This window comes from Cynoglossus semilaevis, chromosome 8, assembly GCF_000523025.1.
Source record: "Cynoglossus semilaevis isolate Cse_v1.0 chromosome 8, Cse_v1.0, whole genome shotgun sequence".
NCBI classification, from domain to species: Eukaryota; Metazoa; Chordata; class Actinopteri; order Pleuronectiformes; family Cynoglossidae; genus Cynoglossus; species Cynoglossus semilaevis.
This window is the reverse complement of record NC_024314.1, coordinates 8,550,253-8,577,047: the sequence shown is the minus strand read 5'-3', so window position 1 is coordinate 8,577,047 and position 26,795 is coordinate 8,550,253. Positions and strand designations below refer to the sequence as shown.

General features: G+C 41.8%; 2 protein-coding genes across 3 annotated transcripts; one reads left to right on the top strand and one right to left on the bottom strand.

The window, feature by feature from the left end:
* The first annotated feature begins 91 nt into the window (after positions 1 to 91).
* LOC103381902 (STIP1 homology and U box-containing protein 1) lies at positions 92 to 2,688 on the top strand. The gene is made up of 4 exons (XM_025057672.1): positions 92 to 243; positions 358 to 414; positions 888 to 1,004; positions 1,094 to 2,688. The coding sequence occupies exons 2-4, from the start codon at positions 376 to 378 to the stop codon at positions 1,217 to 1,219; spliced, it is 282 nt and encodes a 93-aa protein (XP_024913440.1). The 5' UTR covers positions 92 to 243; positions 358 to 375; the 3' UTR covers positions 1,220 to 2,688.
* Positions 2,470 to 26,675, bottom strand: myo15b (myosin XVB). 2 transcript variants are annotated; one of them, XM_008314375.3, is made up of 60 exons: positions 26,606 to 26,675; positions 26,412 to 26,515; positions 26,247 to 26,310; positions 26,041 to 26,154; positions 25,796 to 25,957; positions 24,319 to 24,432; positions 24,177 to 24,235; positions 23,771 to 23,894; positions 23,584 to 23,679; positions 23,367 to 23,498; positions 23,145 to 23,270; positions 22,987 to 23,064; positions 22,765 to 22,913; positions 22,620 to 22,665; positions 22,417 to 22,541; positions 21,425 to 21,539; positions 21,162 to 21,337; positions 19,648 to 19,741; positions 18,138 to 18,197; positions 17,977 to 18,034; positions 17,771 to 17,895; positions 17,389 to 17,484; positions 17,070 to 17,305; positions 16,277 to 16,446; positions 16,114 to 16,186; positions 15,849 to 16,022; positions 15,687 to 15,766; positions 15,496 to 15,563; positions 15,108 to 15,192; positions 14,957 to 14,989; positions 14,798 to 14,860; positions 14,038 to 14,144; positions 13,682 to 13,951; positions 13,310 to 13,400; positions 13,105 to 13,230; positions 12,836 to 12,998; positions 12,668 to 12,758; positions 11,567 to 11,831; positions 11,338 to 11,444; positions 11,110 to 11,169; positions 10,950 to 11,025; positions 10,708 to 10,826; positions 10,274 to 10,389; positions 9,978 to 10,119; positions 9,783 to 9,894; positions 9,024 to 9,309; positions 8,884 to 8,947; positions 7,956 to 8,028; positions 7,792 to 7,868; positions 7,631 to 7,707; positions 7,058 to 7,188; positions 6,425 to 6,519; positions 6,257 to 6,334; positions 6,076 to 6,172; positions 5,855 to 6,003; positions 5,624 to 5,754; positions 4,641 to 4,774; positions 4,409 to 4,542; positions 3,988 to 4,128; positions 2,470 to 3,857 (listed from the first exon to the last, which is right to left on the bottom strand). In XM_008314375.3, exons 1-60 carry the CDS (start codon positions 26,636 to 26,638, stop codon positions 3,771 to 3,773), a joined length of 6,831 nt encoding a protein of 2,276 aa, XP_008312597.3. In that variant the 5' UTR covers positions 26,639 to 26,675; the 3' UTR covers positions 2,470 to 3,770. The 2 variants fall into 2 exon arrangements, with proteins under 2 accessions (XP_008312597.3, XP_024913435.1); XM_025057667.1 differs by lacking the exons at positions 2,470 to 3,857; positions 3,988 to 4,128; positions 4,409 to 4,542; ... (7 more) ...; positions 7,631 to 7,707; positions 7,792 to 7,868 and having other exon boundaries at positions 7,957 to 8,197.
* Positions 26,676 to 26,795: the final 120 nt, after the last annotated feature.

Genomic DNA, 26,795 nt, shown 5'->3' with positions numbered 1-26,795 from the left:
AAGTCCCCGAAATGCCTTAAAATGTGATAGAATGCCCCAAAACATGCTTCTATGTAGATATTTTGGTTTAAAATCAAAGGAAAAAATCAATATCTTGACATGTAATAAGTTGACACAAAATGCAAAAGTGTGTGTGTGTGTAATTGTTGTTGTTTTGTTGTGTACAGAGAACTTGAGGAGAACAAGGAGAAGCAGGATGACAATCAGAATGGAGGAGATTCTGCCAAGATTGCATCAAAACATGTAGGTTTTTGTGGAATGCTTTGTTGTTATGTTTTTGTAATGTCTAGTAATATGGAGTCATTGGACTTGTTGAGTTGTTTGTGAAACTTTGTAATAACTTTGTGTCCTACTTAGGAGAAGTTTCTCCTGGAGATGGAGGAGCTGTTTGCTGAGGTGGATGAGAAGAGAAAAGTAAGTGTGCATGTGCATTATACGGTGGACAGAGCGTACGTTTAAGCATCAAAATGTTGGCCAAGTCACAACCTCCTGTATGAGTTTGTCTTGTGACTTGGTTGTTGTGTAAATTGGCAGTAATGGATGGACAGTGACTTTGTTGAGTGTGGAAGCAATAATCAGACAGAGTCAGAGAGCCCAAGTCAAGGGTATTTTGTGTATTTGCAGAAATGACTTTGTACAGTGACTCTGAATGCAAAAGATACATTTGCAGAGGATGTTTGTACTTTAAACTCTTATCTGTCTGTCCGTCCATCCGTGTATCTATCTATCTATCTATCTATCTATCTATCTATCTATCTATCTATCTAATCTCCCTATCTGTCTATCTAGCTTTTATGTTCACAAACACATCTATGAAAATATCATACAAAAACAAAGGACTCAACGATATTATGACACCTACTTTGTGTTTGTTCTTGTTTCCTCAGAAGCGGGAAATCCCAGATTACCTGTGTGGAAAGATCAGCTTTGAGCTGATGAGGGAACCCTGCATTACCCCCAGTGGTATCACCTACGACCGGAAGGACATTGAAGAGCACCTACAGGTTAAAAGACCACATTTTAATGTTCAATATCTATCGACTACAACTAGGAACATCTTGATACCAAACATGTTCTGTACTTCTGTTTACAGCGAGTGGGTCATTTTGATCCAGTTACTAGGAGTCCACTGACCCAGGACCAGCTGATCCCAAACCTGGCCATGAAGGAAGTCATCGATGCCTTCATCCAGGAGAACGGTTGGGTGGAGGATTACTGACAGGACAGCCCCATACAACCTTTTTTTCTGTATCCTTAAAATCAACACAGCAAATGGACAATGAAGGACTCCTGACAACAGATCACCCCCTTGCCTGGATACGTACTTTGCAGGAAAGGCCGAACAACGGAATACAGTAGGGGAGAAGCGGTGGTCACCTACACCTCCTCCCGACGTTCACCTTTGCTGTAAGACCACCTGCTCCAACTTTCTGTCACGGTTCACAGCCTTCTCTTTCCTTTTGAGCCCCATCTTACGCAGATTCTTTTTCTTCAATTCTGCCATGCTGTTCTAGTATTACGAGCCTGACTCTTCTGCTTAACCGAGTTCTCAGGTCTCTTCTGTCCTTACTATCCTAATCGCCACTTCTTTGAATGCCACTACTCTTGGAAAGCATCAGCGTTGCACACCAGTGTGCATCAACTCCAGTATTTCATGGATTTTTCTTCCTAGAAATGGAGCATTTGCCGGATTCTTTATGTACACCCTCCCACCCCTACAATATGCCCGTCTCCTCAAGGAACACTAGTTTGTATGCAAGTTTTACACAAAGGTAATTAAAAAATATACTCACCAGTAAAGAAGGTAGAACGATCATCTACGATTTCTCTCCCATCGAGACTGAAACTACTATTCGATCCTTTGCATATCAATCACCAAACACCGTTACAGACAATTACAAGTTAGCTGAATGTATGAACAATTTACTCTAAAGGTCTGAACGCACAGTAGTCAAAGGTTTTATTGGGGTCACGTGAGGTCCGTCAAATTCGGCCGCCTCTAAATGGACAGATCTAAATGAAGACGAATGGAGCTGCTGAATTACAACTTTTTGTAACATTGCTGGATAGTATACGAATTATGTGCAAGTCGTCTAAGAACGCTCAGTGCTGTCTGTGTCGTCTGTAGAATCAAGTAATGTGTGGACGCTTACATCGAGCATGAAATGATTTCTTTTCTGCTACAGTTTTTGGTAAAAGCATTGGGGGTTTTCACTTCCATTGTCTTTTTGCCCAAATGTTTCTACACCTTCTCCTCCCTGTCTCATACTTTGGTAGAAAATGATTGTACCTGTTAAACTACAGCATATTTTTGTGTTGTACTGAATCCACTTCAAAATCATCACTGTTCATGCTGGAAGACCTGAAACCAGGTACAGTCGGACTTCCCTTCACAGGGCTACACTGACTTTCTTTCACTTTTCGTGCCATCCCATTTCACAGGATTTTCTGATAAATGTGTGTCAACGATGACTTAACCTCATCCTAGTCTTTGTCGTTGGGGTGCTGGTAGTGTACTTCATTTGCTTGTGTAACTTCAGATTTAATTTCTTCACAAAATAAGTATCTCCTTTTTACCCTTGACAAATCTTAGCGCTTGACAAACTGTATTAAATGTAGATATGTTGATAATGTCATTTCCTGGTTTACCTTTTCTTTAGCCCCATTAAACAACCAACGTTGACATTGTCTTGTATTCGAGTCCAGATTACAATTTGTGGCCACACCTTGGCATAGGTAGCTTTCTCAACTAACTGGAAAAGCAGAAAATACAAAAAGTGTCCAGACTAAAATGTATCATACAAGAATATCGAAGGTTAACTTACGTTGCCCTCCAGTCTGTCCACAAATTATTTTACTCCAACTATATCAAATGTTTTACAGCATAACAAGAAGAAACTAACAATAAAAGGCTATAATACGCAAAAACAAATCCACATCTGACCTGAAGGTCAGGACAACTAGCCTGTCCAACTTACACACTATTGATTTTGTACATCAAAAAGGGCAAGGACACTACATTGAAGACTGAAACAACCCCTAATGGTCTGTATTTCTCACATTTCACATATTCAATACCTTCGCGTCTGTACATCTCGTAGGAAGTCCAGGTATGTCAAAGGAAACTGCATTACTCATCCAAAACATAAGGGGGGGCTCCATATAAGTCCATTCCTACAATCAACACACCAACTCCACATTAGCTGATGACAAATATTTATTCATTACAAATTGCATTACAAATGATAGTACTGTATTATACAAATTGATCAATCAATATATCTTTCGAGTATTTCTTTTTATTACCACCATTTATTACTATGACTAAAAGTAAGTGTACTCAGGATACAATACTCATTCAAAGCTACTTTAAGTCACTTCTTTTAGCCTAATAATCAACAATCTTAAAACCATTGCAATTGCCTATGAATGGTACAAAATTGGGAATAATCAAATTCAACTGAACTAACATTTTCAGGAAATTATTTAAATTAATTAACAGTTTTAAAAAAATTACTATTTATTATACATTCATCTCAACAGACACTTTTACATTGTTTTCTTTCTATAAAGACACCAGATTGTCATTGTGTAAACTGGTCAGCAATATATTATTTTATAGATTATGACCCACTAATGAAGACATGGCACAGTGAAGGTTTTAGATTTTAGACAACAAAGTATTTTGGTATATCATGTAAGAATTGGTTTAGGTTAAATAAATGTTACAAAGAAATGGTCGTCCAAACGTGTCTTCAAACAACACGTGTTTAACGATCATTCGAAGCGGAACTTTTGATCGGTACTCTGACCACTTCTTCCATTATCAGTGCGAGGGTGTGGCACAACTCCTTGGCCTAAAAGACAGATCATCAAATCTTACTTTGGCCAATGTTGTTGCTGTTGTATGCACAAAGACACTTATCTACTTTTACTTATCATTTTAAATGAAGGATATCTGAGGATGATGGATGTACGATGCCTTACCTGTTGGACAGTGATGGTGACTTTCTTGGTACGTCCTGAACTGCCATAGTCGATGTGGACCATTCCCAGTTTGCCTTGTTTCTTAGGCCGAGTGGCTCTCATGTGCTTAATCTCTGGCAGGTTAATCATGAACCTTTTCTCCTGAAAAAGAATTTAAAAAACTCTCAGACTGGTGGTTTGAAGAATTGTACTCCAGGAGTTGAGACTTTGAGGCATTTAAGCACTGAACACTGAGGGATTTTTTCTTCCATCCAATTGACTTAAAATTCTCGGGACTTAAAACAACTTGGACTCCAAATTTACAGTAAACTATACAGCAGTGATCAACTGGCAGCCCGCGGGCCAAACCAGCCCACCAAACTGTCCAATCCAACCCAGGATTAAACACCCAAATTGGTACAGCTGTGTCTGTGAAATGTACCTGTGTCCTTGGGTCAATGAACAGCACAGCCTGCTGGTTGATGCCGACCACACATGGGGAGGGGCAGCCACGCTGGCTCACCTTCTGGGCCAAGAAAATGTTGCAGCCAAACAAATTCATGTGGGTCATAAACTCTGAAAATCACAAGTTAAGGTACATTTACAGTAATTATCAGTATAATGTTTAAAGAAAGAAGAAAGTGAATGAAATTTAAAACGAAAAACTGTCTCACCGATGAATTTCATTTTGGCATCCTGCGGTCTAAGCGGAGGCATGGCAGCAATTTGACCCAAACAAAGAGAATGGATCTCGTGTACTTTCTCACCGAGCTGCCATTGTGAAGGCACATACTCCAACACCTCTGACCTTTGACAGAAACACAAGTCAAGGTTCAATCCTGTCTTCTTCAGGGGTGCAGGAGTCACCCTCTGGTGGTACAATAGTGGTAGACAGACTAATTGAACAAACGATTACAGTGGAACCTCAGTTGGCGAATGCCTCCCTTTTCAAACAATTCAGTTCACCAACAAATTCTTAACCAAAAATTGCCCTGGTTGTCATAGCATAACTCGGTTGCTGAACAAGCCAAAAGTATGACGTGCACAGCAAGTGATCATTGAGTGACTGAGCCCGTGGTGTATAGCCACGCTCAGGATATAAACGCTGTTGTCTGTTTTTGTCAGTATTTCTTGCTCTGCACTATTTCTTTTTTTTATTCCATAAATCACTAAACAATAGAAAAGAAGAAAGATTATACAGAAGCATGAGAATGGCGCCGGTGTTTCAGATCTGGTTTTACAGTATGATTTAGCTAAGTCGTCCATTTGTACCATCATTAAGAACAGGGGAGCAACTGTTTCAGTTTTCAAACTGTTCACGAACGGCGTTCAGGAACAAATTAAGTTCAAAAACCGAGGTTCCACTGTACTTCTAACTTCAAACCGAATGGTCTATGAGCCAGTATTATGGTGGGATTGAGGATAGAATGCAACAATTAAGACATTGAGGTCATGCGTCTATGAGAATAAAGATGAAACATTACATCAATATGCCCTTTTACTAAAAATGTTTTCTCATATTTCAGCGTTATAATCTATTTCAACTACTTCTTCAGGATCCACCCACAGCTAACCTGTGATTGATCACATAAAACAATAAGTACACTTTTATCATAACATTTGGAAACTTATTTGTGATCAAAGTTGAGCAGCTCACGGTGACGGCTGAGTCCCTTGTCCCTTGGCCAGGTGTTGCAGAGCTGATAACTCTGCAATCTGCTTGAAAAATGCAGAGTTGTCAGCAGTAGGAGGGAGGAACACGCGGCCGTTCAGGTAGTCACCCAGGAGCTACGCACGCAAAGAGACAGAAGGCCACGCGGTTATGGTTTTATAGTCCGTGTCAATGACACAACTGATAATATTGGCTGCTAACAACCATTCCTGTCACCTGCTGGTAGTGGACCTCTGTGTAAAGGTCATTCACAAAGAAGAGAGCGTTTCTCCACAGAAATCTCCTCAGGTACAAATGACTGGAGTCATCGTCGTTCAGAAAGTCCAACAGATACTCCTGAGGATGGAGCGGACGCACAAGTCCATCTAAAAGGACAGTGAGGTAAAAGTCACCCCTCTGAAAATTCAGAACTTCAAAGCAGCTGTGGTGGATTTTACCTTTCTGTCTGCAGGAGAGGAGGGTGAAATCTCTGGCTTCCGTGGGGACTGTACTGCCCATTTCGTTGCATATCGCTTTAACCACGTCTGACGTCATCTAGAGCCGCATTACACCGGAGTTAGTAATAACAGGCAAAATAAGAACTTTCAACGCGGAATTAAATAATAAAAAAACACATACACTGGTGATGTCAATCTTGACAGATAAATCCCCTTGAATCATGAACCTGACTGGAATCTGTCGGTGGCTGTTACCAGTCTGTGGAGGATCAGAGTATCACAGTACAAACACAACACTGAATAAGCATTGTTCACAGCACATCGCTGCAGAAAAGTCTATTAAAATTACCAACACAGCAGTCGTCTCCAATTCTGAGGGGAGGGTTCGACGACAGCCGTGAGTAAGGGACCGTTTGAGGTTGTCCAGACACAGTTGTGCAAACTCTGCAGACATTTTTTGTAGGAAATCATTTCTTAGAAAAGTCAGAAGGACTTAAATCCAGGAATTGCTAAAAGTGGCTAACAATAAACAATGTTACTCAAAATATGTACATATTAGCATGAAAAAAACATTAGCAAATATGACAACAAAACAAATTAGGGAAAAAATGTTACACAAAGTTCAAAGAAAACACTCATCTGGTTACACTTATAGTTAGTAAATTAAAAACATAATTAGCCAGATAAAAAAGTCATAGACACAGTGACGACAGTAAAGAATTAATACATGATATCATTGGAAAAAAGGTCATTCCTGATTTATTGGGCAGTTAGTTAACGGTTAGCCTAGCGCCCCTAGAGTCGATTCCATAGTGTAGCAGTTAGCACGCCTGCCTTGGAAGCAGTGTGTCCTGGGTTCGATTCCCAAATATGGGATCAATATAGTACAAATTTATTTTTTTATTTTATTTTTCTATAATGACAAATACAGCAGTCAAAGATTGTGGTGGCCAACAAGAGCATCATCTCCAGCTCCTCTTACCTTGGTGTGAATGTTCGTAGTCTTCAGAGATGTTGTGAAAGTGCTGTGTGATGTGAGGGTGCAGGGTCCCGGAGCAGAAGAAGAATCCTGTCATCTGACTGAGCAGACGCCAGCCCAGAGTGCAACTGGATCTGGTAAGAAAAACGACAAATCAGAAAAAAATGATTTTCTTGACTTTGTCTTTTCCCATCATTACTCCTCATCTTTCTTCATGCCACTGTTTATCTTTACAACGTCAATTTACCTTCATTAATTAGTTGCTCTTATTGACGTACTATTCTTCTTACTCTATGACCTATGACTATAGCTGTACTTTTACTATTTATTATTACTTATGTATTTTTGTATGTTTACTGTAGCTTGATTGTTGTTTGACTGACTCAAATTGTAAGTCGCTTTGAATAAAAGCGTCTGATAAATGTATTGTAATTGACCTGTGATTAATCTGATTATAATCTGAATTAACTGACAGCTGTGTCTTACATTAAACATGTCAAACAACACTTCAGTAAATGTGTCCTTAATGCCAATCTGTGATTTTTGACGTCCTTGTTTACAAATCCATTCACTCACTTGTTCTGGTTGTTGGTGCACTGTTTAATGACCTGGCAGTAGAGTTCATCTCTCAGCAGCTCCTTCTCTTTCCCCATCTGAACAGAACAGAGACATTCTTCCCTTCACTTCTGTTTCTACTGTCACCTATCCACAGAAACACAGTTTGACGGCAGACTCACCAGCAGGATGTGACGCAGACACTCTGCCTGGGTCATGTTGGGCTGCAGCGGAATGTCGCCCATGAACTGCATGACATCTGAGCAGGGACAGAGATGAATTAAAGCCAGAGTGGAATATTCCCTTCTAAGTCTTTACTGACTGATATTGTAGTGGAGTCACTCACTCATGAAGCACTGAACGGACAGTTCGTTGAGTTCAGGGTCGTTGTACAGAATCAGGGACTCCTGGATGGGAAACTGGACGACCAAAATGAAAGCAGTGCAGTGAGTGGGCCAGTCTAATTTATTTAACTAGTCCTGGTGACATGCCTGTCCCCCTTTGAACTGAAGTGTGTTGGAAACTTCTTTAGAACTTCATTAAGGAAACATGAGAATCCTGATGCCTGTGCGTGAGACGCCTGATGACCTTTGTTGTGGTTAGTCGTCAGTGAGGTAGAGCAGGTGGAGAACAGGGAACAGGATCACGTATGGGATTATATTAGACTGGCTTTACCTGTAACCAATTACTGATGTTGTCTTAACACAGTGGCCTCAAACTATCAACAAACAAATATGTGACATAAAACAAGCTAAAGTCCTAAAATCCTGTTTGCAGGATACAAGAAGCAAATACATTTTGTGAGACAACAGTGTTGCTACCTAGCCAAGGTGATCATTCTACTTAAAAAAAGAACAGAAGTAGGTTAAGGTTAGCGCTAAGAAGTGAGAAATTAGCAACTAATACAAACAAAATCCATAAAACATAGATGAAAAGAGGATTTATTTTTACTAAAAGACAGCTAAGAGTTATTAAGGCTAGGTTTTAGCTGCATCTCAGTTAAGCAGACTGACTTAGTTAGTTACAATATTTAAAGAAAGTATAAAGTTTCTTAAAATACAGAAACATTAGCTAAAATAGCACAAAAACAGCAAATATGCAAAAAAACAAAACAAAAAGCAAATAAGAGAATAGCTTAAAGTTAGCTGTAAAACACGATAAATATTATTAATATAGTTTAAACAGTTTGTGACAAACATATACATATACAAAAGCATAGATTTCAGTCATGACCAAAGATATCACAGGTAAATCCACATTAAACTCTGCCTCACCTTAGTGTGTCGGACTGACAGTGCTACGTCCCTCCCATTGGCTGGTCCAGATGACGCTCCCACCCTGTAACAACAACAAAAACCTGTTGCAGTGACCACAACAACCTGACACCAACACCATTAGGATTTCACCCTCATACCTGAAGTACTTCATCGCAAATTTCACCATGGGTGTGAGGACCTCCATGTCGCTGACAGACCCCTGAACTGAGTTCTCCATGGATCCCGGTACAGAGCTCATGACCGCGACCGTGTCTGCTGCAGCCATGGCCGGGGCTGCGTTGGCAGATTTGGCCAACCTCATGCTTTTCCTCCTGGTGTTTCTCCGTTCCAGGTAAAAACCGTGGTAGTCTGGAGCTGCAGACGGTTGAGTGAGCTCCTCTGGGAAAAGACCCGAGCGTCCTCCGGTGGTACCAAAACACCACCCTGGTGGAACAAAGACAAAGTTACTGTTAGTTAGTGTCGGAGCAGGGGTCAACCAAAATAAACACTGCACAACAGCATTTACCTGCCCTGATTAAAAGTCAAACTGCTGTGGTTCATTTCAACAAATGGGAATTGTCATTGATTTGTATCGATTTGTAACCGACTCATGATGCATTGGTACACTAGAGACGGAAGACAACGAAAAGTTGACAGGAGTAGAAGAAGTAAAAGTAGTGGTGGTAGCAGTAGTAGTAGAAGGAGCAGAATTCAAACAAGAGGGAGTACTGAAAGCACAAGTAGTCAAGTAAGATGTCCCAAAAAGAATTCATTTGAAGGAGTTTTAGTGATAAAAGTGAAAAAAAAAACAAGAATAAGAATGAGACTAAGATGGGTGTGATGATGATGAGACAACATCAATGTTAACAATAAAGAGCCAATGACTACATTTCCCAGAATCCATGTGAATCTCTCACCTGGCTGAACTGCGTCCATGGGCAGAAGTTTGATGATGTCACCTTTTTCGAAGGTGAGCAGACTCTTGTCATCTGTCACAAAACTCTTCAGGGCAACGACGTGACCAGAGTTCTACAGAACAAGCATGTTCAGGATAACAAGGTGGCGCTAAAACCAAAAACAGTTACTGGTGCCAATTATAAAGAAGTGTGAACCTTGATGATCTCCCGCAGGAATATTTGGATCATGGCAGTGATCTGAGGAGCTCTGGAGGACTGCAGGACCAGGTCTTCATTCTTCAGCTCCAGCTCCACTTTGTCTGAACTTTGGAGGTTCACTGACAGCAAATCTGCAAAACTACATTCACACAGACCTGGGTGAAAAACATGTGTAAGAAACACCGCAGTCGGTATAAAACATTTCTAAAAGTCTTCCAACTTTACAAGAGGTCATGTGACAGTGAGCGATTACGTCGTCTCATGTGTGGACAATTGCTTTGCGTCTACAGCACCTGTAACTTCGAAGCTGATGCAGATGTTTGGGGTTGATGCCCGACGCTCTGATGATCTTCAGGAAATTAATCCCACGATGAGAGACCCCCAGGAGCTGAGCGTCACCACTGTCCGACTGCAACAACAAAACGCCACAAAAGAGAAAGAGGCAGTTTCACATATCTGCACACGGGGGCGCTACCAGGTATTAAAACCCAGAGAAGAAGACAGATGTTCCGGAAAAACAGGTAAGTGGTTCCTCTGGGAGGAATGTGTAAGGCAGGCGTGATAATGGCCGGACTATGGAACCACACAGTACGTTGGTGATGATGTGGAACAGATACAGTATAACCTGGAATCAGGAACCAGGTGGACTACCTGAATGGAAATGCCCCTCTGACCCCTCCCCCCCCCAACCCCTGACTCTTATTTGTCCAGTTTCCGCCTGTCTCACCATCACAGGGAACAGTCGGCTGAAGTAGTTCTCCCAGTTGTCTCGTGCAGCGATGACGATCCTTTTCTTCATGTTGTCGTCTTCAATGGTGCTGATGGTCGTCCCCACGTTGAAATTTGCTGAGCATGTGTGCAAACAGCAAAACTTAGAGAAAATAAATCTTTAAAAAATGATATCTAAGATTTTTGACACAGGAAATAAAGTGCAAGAGCCTCCAGTGGGATGTCCATGACAAAACTCACCCAGCAGATCCTTCATCTTCCTCCTCTCCTCTCTGCTGATCCTCACACAGCTGTCAGAGTACGCGTCCCTCATTATCTGGAACACACACACACACAATGAGAATATTTAATAGATTGGTTCACCAATAAAGTCAATTACATGAAGCTAAAAACAACAAACCTGTTCACACAGCAGGTTGAGGATGTAGGGCTGGTTGAACATCTCTTTAGGATAGAAGACCTGAAGGCAGACAAACCACGGAGCATCGATTAACAATATCATGGGGTCTAAGTCAAAGCCCATGTGTCGAACTTTACTGATTGTTAGAGGTGTTTCTTAGATCACATTGAAAAATAATTCTGTTTTCCCCTCATAGAGTTCCTGTGTTTCCGTGCATTTATTTCTTACTTCTTTTCTCATGAACAGTTTTCCCGGCATGTTGGAGTAAGAGAAAAAAACACCTGCTGAAAAGCGATGGAGCTTGGTCTGAATGTGGTCGTCCTCTGGCATCACATCTTTAAAACAAAACAAAGACAGAACACAGGGAGATGTCACATGTGCTAAAGAAAAAAGGGAGAACAATATCTATTTTGATATTTTGCAAAGATATCCAAAATGACACAATGTCAGCGTCAACCATTCAGGGACGGAGCCTCCATGGGTGGAGGTTCAGGGATGTCCTCCAGGAAAACGTTGTCCATGGGAGGGGGGGACGGGCTGCTGCGTGGAATAGACGGTGGGTTTGAGGAGCGCTGAGATCCAAACAGTTCCTCAAGGGGGAGCTGCTTCTGCCTCATGTTTTTGGAAATGGACCGAGGACCTCTGGTTGACGGAGGTGATGGCGGACTCTTGGGCAAAGGATTGGCGGGCTTTGCTGGTGGTGGAGGTGGGACATTTTTGGCCTGTGTGTAAAACAGAAAGTGAGAAGTCAGACAGTGGAATTTAGATGACACGCTGTTGCCCCAAAAAAGGATTCAGACATTCAAATAGAAAATTGAACAATTTTATTTGGATTTTCTCAACTTCCCTCCAAATCTCTGAGGCCTCTATAGTGCCACTCAGTGGCTTCCAAACAGAAAAACAACTGATTTATCTTACAATTAGAAAACTGTTTTTTTTTTTGTTGTGACCAAATGACAACATCACTGCCCTGGTCATGTCATTAGGTACAATTCTTTAACAATTTACATGAGCTAGTCTCATGGCAACTCAAAGCATTTCAGTTAGTAAATAGACCTACTCTGACACTGTGTTCAAATGGAAAAGAAAGGTGATTTAAGTGATTCTGTTGGAAGCATGGTTGTTTGACATTTTCAAGAAACTAATGGTCAACTGGGATTTTTCCTGAGAAACCCTGCTGGACAGTTTATAATTAGTGTCTTGTTGTTGAACTAAAAACTTTAGTAAAAACTGTTAGATTCCAACTTCTAACCAGGTTGTAGTGTCTTTTGGGAAAAATACTCCAATAAATCTGACAAATCTGCAGCAGGTATGATGTCACTACAGGTCTGTAAACTCCAATTTCCAATTTTCTGTCATGATGAAGTAAGGCAGCTAGACAAAACCTGGTGCTGATGATGAACCTAATAAAATGGCCGCTGCCAGTGTATATTTTATAGTCATGAAACTGACAGCCTGTTCAGATGAAAAATAAAAATATAAATGAGCACAACATGTAATTTTCACGTATTTCTCTCATATTTGGACTTGTGTGTGTGTGTGTGTGTCCATCTCCCACCTTGTGTGCTGCCACTGGTGCCACATTTTTCAGTTTGTCCAGTGCTTCCTGTTTGGGGTCCCCCCTTTTTACGAAATGTTTTGGAGTGTGCCTGCAGAGAGGACCAGGGGAATGTAAAGTTGTCTCACAACAAGAGCACTCACAAATGATAAGAGCAGCGACACTGACCGGACGGGCTCGAAGGGCTTGACCTCCGGTGGGGGTCGATTGTTGAACTGCCTGATGATGTCTCTGATATGAGACGTGGGCTCAGGTCGAGGCTCAGAGGGCTTGGGCATTGGAGGTTCTGGTTCTTTCACAGGAGGTTCACTGGGAGCCTTTACCTCCGGAACTACGAGGTAGAAAGTATATTTGAACCAGATATATAAATCAAGGTCATCTTTAAACTGACATCTATAGATTTTATTTTTTAAAAGCCTTTTAGTTTCTGATTTTACCCTCAGGCTTTGGGGGAGACGGTGGTGGTGGAGGACATGCTGGTGGTGGTGCCTCCTGTTTAGGTGGAGTGAAGCGGGTCGATCTACGCCTTTGGGGTTTCAGTTCCTCTGGAGGCGGCTGGAGGCCTGAGGGACAAAAAAAGAGAGACGGTGTTGCTCCATGTGGGACTGTCCTGTTTCAGAGTTTCTTCTTCTGTCAGCTCACCCATCCTTTGGAAATATTCCCTCTTCTCTTCAAAAGTATGCAGATTAGTCAGATCTGTTGACTGCAGGCCTCCCTCTGGCAGTGAGACAACCTTTACCCAGGTGAACAGAAACAGTGACATTATTTTTCACATGCAGAGATATAGAAACAGGCTGATTTATTAACACGTTTCACCAACAATTCACAGCCTCCAAATGTTCACAGTACAGATGTGATTCTAAAGACTGAAATAACAAATCACTATCTAATGGCTAACTAATTAACCTCAGAAATAAACATTTTGGATTCATTTTTAGGATTACATTTCACCACCTCCCCTGCAGGTAGTGTTACTGGGACAAAAGACAATGAAAAAGCCAAAAACATATTTACATGTGGTTCCGGTGGTTTGTCGGTAGAGGAACGATTTTTCGCAGGCGATTTGGGACGAACAGGCGGAGGTGATGGAGAACGAGGGGCAGGTGATGGAGAGCGCTCCCCGCTGCGTCGTTCAGACCGGCGTCTCCGCAGCCTCTCCTCCTCCCGATCTTCCCTCTGCCTTCTCTCCTGCTCCTTCTTTTTTTGCTCCTGCTCCTGCTTCTTCTTCTGATCCTTCAGCTGTTGCTCCGTCAGATTCATGGCCGCCATGGTCATCTGCTGGGCCTGTGTGTGCGGCACATCCAGGAGGATGAGGGGTTGAACGATATGGCGGCAGAGTGAACCTTACGTGTGACAAACGTTTGTCTGACCATGAGAAAGGCCTGCTGGTTGATGAGGGCTTGTTGTGTTGCTGCTGCTGCCTGCACTGGGTCAACAGCAGGGGCAACAGGCATGGTGGGCTGGGGCATCATCATCGCTGCGTGCACAGCCATTATAGTCCGGTCAGATATGTTAGATTTAATAATGTTAAGAACATGCCTAGAACTGGTCATTAATGCTATGGGTCTACATATGAGGTCTACATATGGGGTCTACATATGGGGTCTACATATGAGGTCTACATATGGGTTCTACATATGAGGTCTACATATGGGTTCTACATAACAACACCTTGAAACTGCCTGATGTGTGTGGGATTAAAATCGAAAGAATCTTTTCATCGGTTTGTTGAACCGTTACCACAGAGTAATCTGGCAGGTTTGCAGGTTAAATAACAACCAACCTTTTAAAGCCTTGCTTAAATTTTACGACAAAACTCTGTTCCATTGTTTAATAAACTGGAGGGCCTCTTGACCTTTGAATTACAGTAAAGCATAGTCCACACACAGGAAGTGTGAAATTATTCAGGCAACACTAATGAAAATAAAAATAATAATAATAATATAAATTACTACTTTTGTCCACAAACTGAGTGCATCATTCAAATATTAAACCTACTGAGAACTTTTCCCCTGTTTTTTATTATCTAAGATTAAAAAAAAACATTTTTAATGAACATTTCAGGTTAGATTGTCTTCTTTTTTTTAAATCACATTTAAAAGAGTCACTACAGTGTGGTCAAACAGTTACCTGGCATGGTTGGCATCATGGGAGCTGCACCAAAGCTGGGCACTGTAGGACTCATAGGCATTCCCGCAGAGAAAAAAAAAAATGAAAATAAACAAATTTTAAAAAAAAAAAAAAAAAAGATTTCCTGCTTCTTTATCTATGACATCACTGTCTACTTACCCATTGGATAGGTTGGCATGGTCATCGGCACACCTTGAATACACACAGAAACATCCCATTACAGTGTTCATTCATTTTTATTCATGTTTTTGAATCATCATCTGGACAGTGGTGAAAACTGATGCTTGTGTAGAAAACTATGTTTTCCTACCAGCTCCATACATGCCCGGGTGCATGGGTCCGACCCCCCCTCGCCCCCTCATCCTGTGGTTTAACATGGCCACTGTGTCCATATCCTACACACAATCAGTAACAGTCTGTGAAGTAACGGTCAGAGCTCTGTATGGATCAAAGTCTTTGGTGCAGCAACATAAAGAACTAAACCAGCAACAATCACTATCCTAGAATAAAGAAAATTAATGTCATATTGGTTTATTGTAAACTAATGGAAATTAGTTGAAAAATATGTAAAGGTCTCAAAGTTCCTTGTCCTTTTTTGCTGAACAAAAGGGAAAGATTTTAGTTTATGTGGCCTTTTTAGATGGTGAAGAGTCAGTAAATACTAAAGTAGTGATAAATGATTCCTGGATGTCACTGACCGGAGGTCCTTGGTCGAGGACAGGATCAAACAAGTCATCAACGTAGGCAGCCATCTGTCGCCCACGGCCTGAAATGTGATTGACGTCTTAAATAAACTTTTATATAAAGCATTATGAAGAAACTAATTCTTCATCCAGAATCATGAAGCATATTTAGAACGTTCCAGAAGTTAAAACCACAAACCACCTACCTCCGTCATAAGCAGAGAGTCGAGGAGCCTGAACTGGAGGAGCTGGTGGGATGAAATGATCTGGGTTTGGAGCTGGTGACCTGGAGGAACACGAGGACAGACTGAGAGGTGCTAATACAAGAGCGGAAAAAATGTGATTTTATCAGTAATTAACACCCAGACCTGTCACTGTGGCTGAACAGGTAGTCAGTGTTTGCCATTGCTCCTATAGGTGGCGACACTTCTGCTTCAGCTTCTCCCAGCAGGTCCATGACAAAGTCGGAGCCGGCCAGATCAGACCAGCCGTCATCAGTCAAAAGAGACACAGACCAGCCCTGAGCTGCCTCTGTCACACCTCTAACACAGCAGGTGTAGCATTCATCAGATCATCTGTCACCGCTACAGGAAGTAGCATTTAGAAAAAACACGTCTGAAAGTGGGTCGCTACCTGAAAGTGAGAAGCCAGGAGGCCAGCTCCTCACCAGTGGTCCATGACTCCACCTCAGTGGTCAGTTCCTCGTCTGAAAGTGTCCACGTTGGACCAATGTTATTAACGCTCTTTATAAATTCAACTTTTTTTTTTACCCCCACCTGTTTCCTGTCCATCTTACCGTTGAAGGTGTGCACCTCCAGCAGCATGGCACCCTTCCTTTGATTGGCAGTCCACTCCAGCTGGGTGGGAGGGTAAACACGTGACGTGGGAGCGGGGAGCTGCATGGATTTGAGCAGTTTGTGTTGGCACAGTGAGTGGTAGTCTCCTGGTCCATGGTCTGACACGTACCTTCACAGGTGTGGGAAAAAAAACTGATAGTTGGACTCTCAGCTTGTCTCTTCAGCGGGGGTCACTAAATCGCTACACTGATTCAGCAGAGGTTTACCACCAGAGTTCCCGTCTGGTATTTAGGGACCAGGTGGCAACGACCTAGAACCTTCTGGTCACCCCATCTTCACACAACTTCAGACATGTATTTCAAATACTATGTGTAACATAGCAGTGATAACTTCAACCAGTGATAATGAACTGGCAGGCCGCAGGCCAAATCCGGTATGCCCAACCGTCCAATCAGACCCAAGACAGGATTCCAAAATTGTGAGGAACAAAGATAAATAGTACCATGATATCAACTGAGAGTGAAATAACTGTCAGTCATCCCAACCATTTATGAGTTTAATTTTTTTATTTTATTTAAGTGTATTGGCTCCAAGGTATCCAGAAAAATTCTGGACACCTGTTTTAAACCAATAGTAGATTAGGATTTTTATTTTAAATTGAAAACAAAGCTTTTTTGAGCCACTAATCTCCGTGTTCTGTGGATTAATCTGTGCAAAGATAAATCATTACTCCATCTTCACTCTCTACTAATGGCTGTTATTTAACAACAGAAACCCATGTGTAGCACCTACTTCAGCAGATGTTTGTCCAGTGTTGGCGAGGGGACAAAGGCGCTGAGACAGCAGGCCATCAGCAGCCAGCCCCTCAGGCTCCTCTCCTCCTCCTGCAGGCCCCACATCTGGTAGGCCAGCTGGGCCAGAACCTCATCCCTCAACGCTGGTCGACTCTGGGCCCTTTCTATGATGTAGTTGCCCAGGATCTGCTCCTGCCTGCTGCTGAGATCGATCTCACCAGTTAACCTCATGATCTGCGGAGAAAAATAATTTAAAGAAGAAACGGGCTGAGTGAGAAGACGTGAAGTTCTCCTGCAGCCGTGTCACTTCTACAGACCAGTTTGTAGATCTCCAGGGCAGCTCTGGCATCTTCTGGCTCCACAGAGGTGAGGGGCCTCTGCAGGGGGTATCCCTGAGGCTGGCACCATGTGTCCTGAGAACATTCACAGATCAAAAATTAAGATTGACAAGAAAATCAAATTAGGTTTGGTTCTTCTTTTACAGCTGAAAGGACACTGTCTCAAACAGGAACTGCTCTAGAATTGTACTGTGGACCATTATGGGCTTTTACATGATTTTGTTTGCTCTACATTTGGCTTCAAGTCCGCAGAAGGTCATTTAACTGTTTCAAGGAAATGCATTTAAAAAAAATGACAGATGTCATTTGACAGATGACAGATGTTTTAATTCCAAAAATAAGCACTAGGGGACGTACTCACCCTTAAAACAGACTTGGCATAGCGAGAGAAGGGGTATCTGTCTATATCCAGAGGCAGAGTGAGCCTGTGTTTTGCTTTCACATGTGGAGATACAGCTTCTGTGACCTCTGGCAAATGCTGCCGCCCTGGTGGCGAAAAAAAAGAAGTGGGCTCGAATCAAAAATGAAAGTTTGTAGTGCTGCTACAGTGGAGAGTTTAAGGCCAACCTGTTGCAGTGCGCAGCCTGGCCGACAGCTCAGCTGGGATCTCCAACCGTCCAACGTCCTGTCAGTCAGAACAACAACATGAAGTCAACACTTCACAACAGTCACAGGAAGAGAAAAGAGTTGACTTTTTATCCCGCTCCCTGTAATGTGTGCTGTTTTACCATTCCTGGAGACACAGTCCTGTTCTTCGTCACACGTGTTTTGCCTTTTTCATGAAATTCCTAAAATGAAGGTGAAATAAATCAAGTCAAATTTACTCTTTGCCAGCCTATAACACATGTATTCGCTGCTCAGCTTAGGATCGCTGTCTCACACCCATAACCAGCGAACGAAGGTGAGCAGTGTGTTTCTATTCTTGGAGTCACATTCTGTTATATACTCCAACAACACCCAGGTGACTGTGACCCCACCCATTTATAATACATCAGGAAGGTCCAAAAGTCCAGACTGACACACATCTTTTATGCCATGGTGATTCCAAATCATAGCCCAGATGAGAAGCTAACACTATTAGAGAATTATGTGCAAATATTACTTCATTATCCAGAGTGGGTTCTAACAGAAGGCCTCGCCCTGTTCTACGGCCACGTGAGTGGAATCATGACTGACTTACCAAGTATACCTCTGATGCTCATCAAACACACCAACACACTCCCACTGATTATGATATGTTCACTGTGACCCCACCAAAACACACCAATATAAGGTGTGTGTAGAGCAACAACACGACTTGTGTGATCAACACAAACAACAACAACAAACGCCCGTACCTTTAACCACACAGTCTAACCATTTCATTACAGGTCATTTCTAATGGTTTTGTGATTTTTAAATTTAAAGTATAATTGTGTTAGGATTAATGAAACACTTTTTGATTACACTCTGCTACACAATCAGTAAATAAACAGTAAATAAAAATAAAAACCCTTCCTCAGGTAACTTGACTGTCTTCTATCAATCATTTACACAGCAGGAAAAACACAAATTTCCTTTAGCTCTCAGTGTGACCACTGACTGGATTTGGATTAAATAAAAAAAACAAGACTGATGCCAGTCTTCAAACCCTCCTGTATCCAAACTAACAGTTCAGAGTCCAGGCCTCATAAAACCACAGTAGTAAATACACTGACTGTGAAACACCTGAGACAAATACAATGACAAAGTGTGGTAGTTTGAATAAATAAAACAGGTCCATTCTACTGGTTAAAAAGACATTCTGCCTCAGTCACTGCACTCACAGAGACAGGAGCAGCCTACCTGTCTGTAGCTGTCCACCCTCAGAGTCTGAGAACAGGTTACAGGAGGTGGAACTCGAGCTGCTTCAAATTTCAGTGTCAGGGACTGAAGTCCAGGTAGGAGTGACTGGGGTGTGAGTACAATGTGTGCGTGCGTGCGTGCGTGCGTGATGACTATTGGGCGATAAGAGATTTCTTTTCCTAGTGAGTATTTAAATACATAAACCCCTCGGTGTGTTAGCACTGAGGTGACATTTCCTTCAGAAATCCATTTCCATCATCTTTAGTCTGACTTTCTTCATTTGTCTTTCACAAAGCTCAGTGAGAGCAAAGGTTTACAGCTCAGCAAACTCATCAAACTCATCACCTCATTTGTCATGAGGTGACAAAAAAGAAAGAAACCCCAGTCAGAGAGGACATGTATGTTCATATTTACCTTCCTCCAGTGTCGTCTTTTCACCGTGTCTCTAGTTACAAGCATCACTGCCCAGAACTGAGTGAAGGACTGCTTCAGGCGCTTGTAGTACTTCCTGGAGGAAGACAGGGGGTAGCAACACACAGCCTTCAGATACAGTAGATAGATGACGCCAAACTAAGTCAGGCTAACCAAATAGGATTAAGGAGAACTCTGAGCTCCATGCAAGGATATGACCTCCCTCCACCCTCCCCTCATGTCACAGACTAACCAACAAAAAACTGGTTTCATTTATTTATTATTGTGACACATCTGACATAATATCCAAAAACACATTTTGGGCCCCTTTTGGGTATCGTCCTTACTCCACCTGCCGCCCCATAGAGCACCACTGGCTGTTGGGGGTAAGGTGAAGGGTTAGTCAGAGTTTGGGGTTAAATTAGGGCTAAGGTTCTTTGGGTTAGGATGGAGGCTTGGTTTCTAGTATGGGCTAGGACTAGGTCACGGTTAAGGTTAGGGTCATGGTGAGGTTAGTGTGGGGGTCAACATGATGGATGCCCCAAGCTGCTTTAGAAGATCCCTCATTTTATTTGGCTTACAGCATTAGGGTTAGTTCCTTTATATAGTAGCATATATCCAGGTGTTTCACTGTAACGCTGATGCTGTTACCACGCCAACCATCATTCTACACTCCAGATATTTTGGTCTGATTTTTCAAAGTAGCAGTTGATGAATATAGTGCCAACCCCCTCCAGTTCCCATGTTTCCTCATCCTGCTACAGGATTGGAATTTGAATATTATTGAATGAAACCTCCCAATGATAAGTTATTTTTATTTTTTTTTTTTAAATGAAAAAAAAATATTACACACACATCGTTTCAAAATTTTTTATAGGTTGTAAAGAACAGAAAATGGTCATTTGTTGAATTTGTGTTTCAACCAAAACACCTGAACAGGCCTCATTTCATTTCAACATCGGTCCCTTTATTTAATAACAGCATCACAATTCTTGCATCCACTGAACTTGAGCAACAAATACTGTAGATCAGATGAATGCTGTGCAGCCATGAATGGTCCAGATGGATGGAACAGTGTATGGCTGGGGTCCTAACAAGGGTGTGATGTCAGTATGGAGGAGGCGGAGTCATGTTTTGGGCCAAAATTATGGGGAAGAAGAACCGTGGCTTTCCCACGTCACAACAAAAGGAGAGAAACTCATGGCGTGGAGTTCTTAGGGTAAAATGTATCTCAACCTGTTAGGAAACATTTTTCTGCATTTCTTGACCGTTTTCTGTTCATCACAACCTAGAAAATGTTTGTTGTACTGTTGTCCAAAATGATTTGGAACAGAGCATTTAAGTTTCATATTTTTGAAAAAAAAAAAAAAACTTATAGGGAAGTTTGTTCAATACCATTCAAACTATGCTTCAACTGTTAATGACTTCCAAATAATGCCGACTGTCATTTGCGTCATTTAATTTGGACAAATATAATTATTAGAACCATTCAGACTGTGGTGCAGTACTCTGTGTACCTGGCCTGGTGTCCTCTAATGTGACTCTGGATTATGATGGCCTTCTGTCTAAAGAACTTGAAGTTCCTCCTGCAGAGGAACCCTCTGATGTTCCTTTGGATGGTGACAGCAGCCCAGGTTTGAGTGCTGGTCCACTTGTCCTCCAGCTGCTGGTACAGGAACTCCTTGAGGAACACCTGGCACATAAACATGTCCAACACTACAAATATGAGCAAAACAACACCATTTCACACAGGAGTCGTAATGAGGCAGGTGACAGAGACCTTGGAGAGGCCCAGTCTGTAGTGTTCCTTCTCTGCACCAACTGTCTCCAGGAGAGCTACAGTCTGTTCCTGGTCTGACATCTCGGCCACACGCTGGTTCCGCCGAACTGAATATCTGAGAGAGAAGCAACAATGGCTTTACATAACACGTATCTGTGCACCTTATATATTAGAAAGTATAATGTCAATTATTATATCAAAACAAACATCACAAATTGTTTAATGTGGATGGATAAAGTTAATATAATTTAAAACATTAAATCACAAACAGAATCAAGAATAAAAGATCAAATAGAAGACTGTGAGACTCAAAGTAAAGGCAAGCACCAGATTGTTGGTTAATTGATTATTTAATTGCTAAACTTTGCATTTTGGATGGTAAAGTTTAATTCAAAATATACTGTATAAGTGTAGCAAGTCAGATGAGGATTGACATCAAATAAAACGGAATAAAAAAGAAATCAAGACCAAATGTTAGTTAAAGGTATAACAGGGTTTTCAACCTTGGGATCGCCACCCCACTTGGGTTTGCCTGAAATTTAAATGCAGTCAACTGAAATGTTTTGATTAATAATTAAAAAAAAAAAATACTGATGAAAATATTTTTTCAACCTATTACTTTTTTAATTATGGATGAAACACCACACAAACACACACACACACACACACCCACACACACACACACACACACACACACACACACACACACAATCTTTAACAAACTAGTCATGATTATAGATTTAGTTCAAATAAAATGCAGCACCTAAATATAGGTGGCACATCTGGACTGCTGGCTGTGATCATGTGACTGCACGTGACAGCTATTAAAAATGTCTACATAAATGAGGTCACATCTACAAAGGTTGGAAACAGCTGGTTTAAAATGAAATGATACAAGTTAAGATGTCGTCCAAAGTAGATAGAACAAAAACAATTGAAAAAGATGGTAATAACACCGACGCAGACCAGAGCGATTTGAATATTTTCCAAACCTTTCAACAAAGTAGGGATACGCAATCCGTATGGGAAAACCCTCTTTCCTGATGTGGATGGTCTCCATCATTCCTGCGTGTCTCAGCTGCTCTGACACATAGTCCACATCAAAAATACCAGGAAGCTAAACGTAAAAATGTCAAACATCACAATACGGTGGTTGAATGTCCGGACATTAAAATGTGAAACCACTGAGCTCTACCTTGATGAAGTTCGGCTTCACACAGCGGATAAACACCGTTTTGCACCTGGCAGTGAAAGACAAGGCAGATACAGGTTGACAACGTCTTTGGTTTTATTTGTACGTCATGTGACTGCAGAACCGAAGGCGGGTGAGTGACTGACACCTGTTGAGGCGTGTGGTGAGTTCATTCAAAGACTGGAGGAAGTGTGAGGCCACGGTGGAGGTCTGATGGCGGAGGCCTCGCCCTCTCCAGCCCAGCTCCCTCTGCTGGATGTAAGCATCCTGAACCTTCCTGAAGAGTTCTGAAACCATCTGAGGAACACCACTCACATGAGGACGACACAGGGCTTTCTTCTGATTCAGTATGTTTTTCAATTTTTATTACCTTTAACTGACTCTTGGCAAAAAGCTCCACCACCTCTGTCCTGAACTGGTCATGGTTCTTATTCAAGAAATTATGGACCTATAAAATATCAAGTATAATGTACATTTATATCACGCTACAGAAAAAGCTGCCACTTTACATATGGGGTTTTGTTGTACCTGATAAGTTACAGCTCCAGCATAATGATAAATAGTAAAGATTGGATGCGGGTTTTTGGGTTTGGCATAGTAGGGGCTGTTACCATGGTGATAGTGGCACTTCTGCAGGAAGGTGTGGTCGGTGGCCTGTCACAGAGAATATGGAATACATGTATGTATTTATATTTTTTATTGCAAGCACCGGCATGTAAATGTTTCTCTTTAGTGCGTTTCTGTCCATACCTGAGGGAGGCAGGTCTGGTCGTCAAGGATACGGAGGATGCCTTGGGGCCTGGAGGAGATCAGCTCAAGACAGGAGTGAAAGTTCTTGACTGGCATGGAGTACCACTGTATCTGTTCTGCTGCGTACTCCTCCTGCAGTGTACACAGAGTATCCCGACATAGATGGTCATTTTTAGAAAAAGAGAAAGTGAGCTGATCAGGCCTCCGACTAACTGACCTGCTCCTGAGAAATCACTGCCTTGTTGACAAAGTGCTGCAGCTGCTCGTTGGCAAAGTTGATGCACAGCTGCTCGAAACTGTTCACCTCCAGGTCCTTTTAGGAGAAAAAAAAATTAATTCAATGATTTCAGCATCGATCACAACATGTCACGGTAAGTTTCAAGATTGGAATTTGGGAGTCACACCTCAAACCCGTAGATGTCCAGAATCCCGACTGTGCTGTCCATCTCAGCTGGACTCAGCCACTCATTGATTTGCTCCAGCAGCCAGTCAAACAAGACTGAATATAAAGCTTTGGCAATGGCATCACTGTCAGAAAGGTCAAAGACATGAGGACACACTGGTACTGGTCAACAGAAGTTTAAACAATAATATTTAGAGGATTATTACTACAGTACTCAAGAGAACAGACTGGTTTTAAAGAAACTATCTACCTGTGGTATTATTTGAAAATCGTATAAAAAGAGTCTAATATTTAAAAACAAACTTTAAGAACCAGTCTAATGTAGAAAGAAAACAACGTCACTGTAATCTTGACTTTTAATCTTGTTATATTCAAATAGTTGAACAGGACCAATATCCTTTTCTTACCGGGACTCTATGGCACTTTCCACTGATAGGGGGCAGTAGATCCTGTCATACGTCGTCTCCTGCAGAAATCACATGGATGTACATTGAGAGTAATATGAAAAAGAACCCAGAGAAGACTGTTGCTTAAATGGTTGTGACTGACTGTGACTCTGTGTGTAATGACGGTCTGAAGAGCCTCTGCAGAAATCTGCAGCAGAGAACCGACCCTCCTGGTCTCAGCCTCACTGAAGATATGGGACACCTCAAAGGACTCGCTCTGAAACAAAACAACAAAGTGACAGTCCAAGTGTGACACAAACGGTACAAAAGTTTTTAAAGAAATATGCACAAAAGTACAATAAGGAAACCCAAGATAACTCAGGAAACGAGGCTTGTCCCGGTGTGACCCGCATCTTGGCTAAATTGGTTGCACGTTTGTCGAGCCAGTAGTGATGTGTCGTTCGCGAGTGATTCGTTCGAAATGAACGAATCTTTCATATGACTCGTGACTCCCGAGTCATATTAAATATTTGTTCATATTGAACTCACAAATCACTCACTGCGAACATATCACTCTCTGCGAACTAATCTTTCACTGTGAACTAATCTTTCACTACGATCTAATTACTCTGCAAACTAATCTTTCACTGTGGACTAATCTATCATTGCAAACGAACTAATCTTTCACTGTGAACTAATCTTTCACTGTGAAATAATCATTCTCTGTGAACTAATTTTTCGCTGTGAACTAATCACTATGAACGGATAATTCTCTGTGAACTAATCTTTCGCTTCGTTCTCGAAGATTCGTTTCATTTGTCACGTGGAAGAGCTCGGCTCAGCGGAAGCAAACTATGTTGCCTTCAGTATTTAGTGTCGGAGAACCGCAGCCTTCTTTACAACGCCCACAATAGGGCTAAAGCGCCACCTGCAGTAAAACGAATGAAATGATGAATTCAAGATTCGTTCACGACTCGTTCATTTTACTGTTCGAGAGTCAAAGATTCGAATCAATAAAAAGAGTCGGTCTTCCCATCACGACGAGCCAGAATTGAAAGGCGCGGCTGTGGTAGGTCAGGTGTAGATAGTTGGGCTAAGTGCGTAGTCAAGCATTCAATTAGACCTCGGAATCGCTAACAGAATCATCGATGGGAAAATCAATTACAGTCGCGCTTTTTTCTTCTTTCTTTCTAAACGTCAGCTCCTAGTTGAATTGTATGATGAGATTAAACACATTGTAAGTATCCATACTAGTTCAATAATTAAGGTATTGGTGCATCGCTCTTACGCTGAAGGATTAGTTTTACTTCCTGTGACGTTTTGTATGAAGGAAAATAAAGCAGTTGTCTTCGTTTTCCGGTCCAAGGCTGCGGTTAGTAAATACCATGGTATTTCCAACTATATATACACGCCAAACTTTATTAAAATAAATAATAGTCGCTCCACGGAGTTGATATCTGAAGTTCTGACGCACCGTTTCCTGTGGTCAGCTGTGTACCTGCGCCGCAAGGGATCACTGGTGTAACATTCGACAGCCTTGTGTTAAAAAAGTAATTTGTTTATGTTTCAAACATATATATATATATATATATATGTAACCGACTAGAGGCTAAGTTCAGCCAGGATAACCCACTCAATACCTCATATGAGCTGAAGCAGATGTTGCCCAGTTGCAGGATGGAGGACAGAATGGCCCAGATGGTCGAGACCTGGTCAGCATGGAGTCCAATGGTCTCGAAGCACTGGACCAAAATGAGGAAGTCATGTTTGTCCTGCTTTCCATTGAGCTCACAGGCACCACCCTGTGGAAGAAGACACGTTTCTGGACATAAACAGGAGGGAAACATCATATGACAGCTAAGTGACGGTGGGTGATGTGATTTACTTGATTCAGGTAGTAGTAGGTCTCTGCTCCCTGCAGGTACAGCTCCTGTTTGTCCCACTCATTCATCCCTGCCAGCAGCTCGTAGAACACATGGTAATTCCTCTCCTTAGTGGCCTTAAAGGGAAAGAAAACCTGTCACACTGAATATATAATATAAAATAATCTGTAAACTGCAGGATTCCACAGCTTTGACACAAACTTCTCACCTGGAATACAACCCTGGACTTTTCAAGTAGATATTTGGACAGAGATGTTCCGACAACGACCCCACTGTCATTACAAACAGAGGTGACGTTGGAGAGTGAAAGCATCAAAAAGATAAAAATGTAACTTAGAGACTTTTGGTAGGAGGTTACAGTAAATGGACTCACTGGAGGATGTGAATGTGGAGGTACTTGCCGAAACGGCTGGAATTGTTGTTGAGAATTGTTTTGGCGTTTCCAAAACTCTCCAGAATAGGAATGACTTCCATGGGCTGATAATAAAAAAGAGAGAAGACATCTGTGTCAGTGTTTGGTCAGGAACGTTCAATGACACATTCAGTGCAGTTTTGACTGAGACTCACCTGCCGCAGATTGTTGTTTCTGCCCTGATACATGGAGCAGAGGTAGTGGACGATCAGCTTGGTGGCTTCAGTCTTCTGGTGTCAGTCTAGTGTTTACAGCGCTGACAACGGCACAAGGACAAAAGATGGAAGTGTTTGTTAGATGGTTTTCATCTTCTCTTTGACATATTTGAATCTTCATTTCCTGTTA

What these genes read in the sequence shown, in the direction of transcription:
- LOC103381902 (XM_025057672.1), top strand. Translation starts at nt 376, where the DNA reads ATGGAGGAGCTGTTTGCTGAGGTGGATGAGAAGAGAAAA. An exon ending in AGGTGGATGAGAAGAGAAAA is followed by an intron (nt 415 to 887) that starts GTAAGTGTGCAT and finishes TTGTTTCCTCAG; the next exon opens with AAGCGGGAAATCCCAGATTA. An exon ending in ACATTGAAGAGCACCTACAG is followed by an intron (nt 1,005 to 1,093) that starts GTTAAAAGACCA and finishes TTCTGTTTACAG; the next exon opens with CGAGTGGGTCATTTTGATCC.
- myo15b (XM_008314375.3), bottom strand. Translation starts at nt 26,638, where the DNA reads ATGTATCAGGGCAGAAACAACAATCTGCGGCAG. An exon ending in AAAGACGACACTGGAGGAAG is followed by an intron (nt 18,198 to 19,647) that starts GTAAATATGAAC and finishes CCTTCATTTTAG; the next exon opens with GAATTTCATGAAAAAGGCAA. An exon ending in TCCTGCGGGAGATCATCAAG is followed by an intron (nt 9,895 to 9,977) that starts GTTCACACTTCT and finishes CTTGTTCTGTAG; the next exon opens with AACTCTGGTCACGTCGTTGC.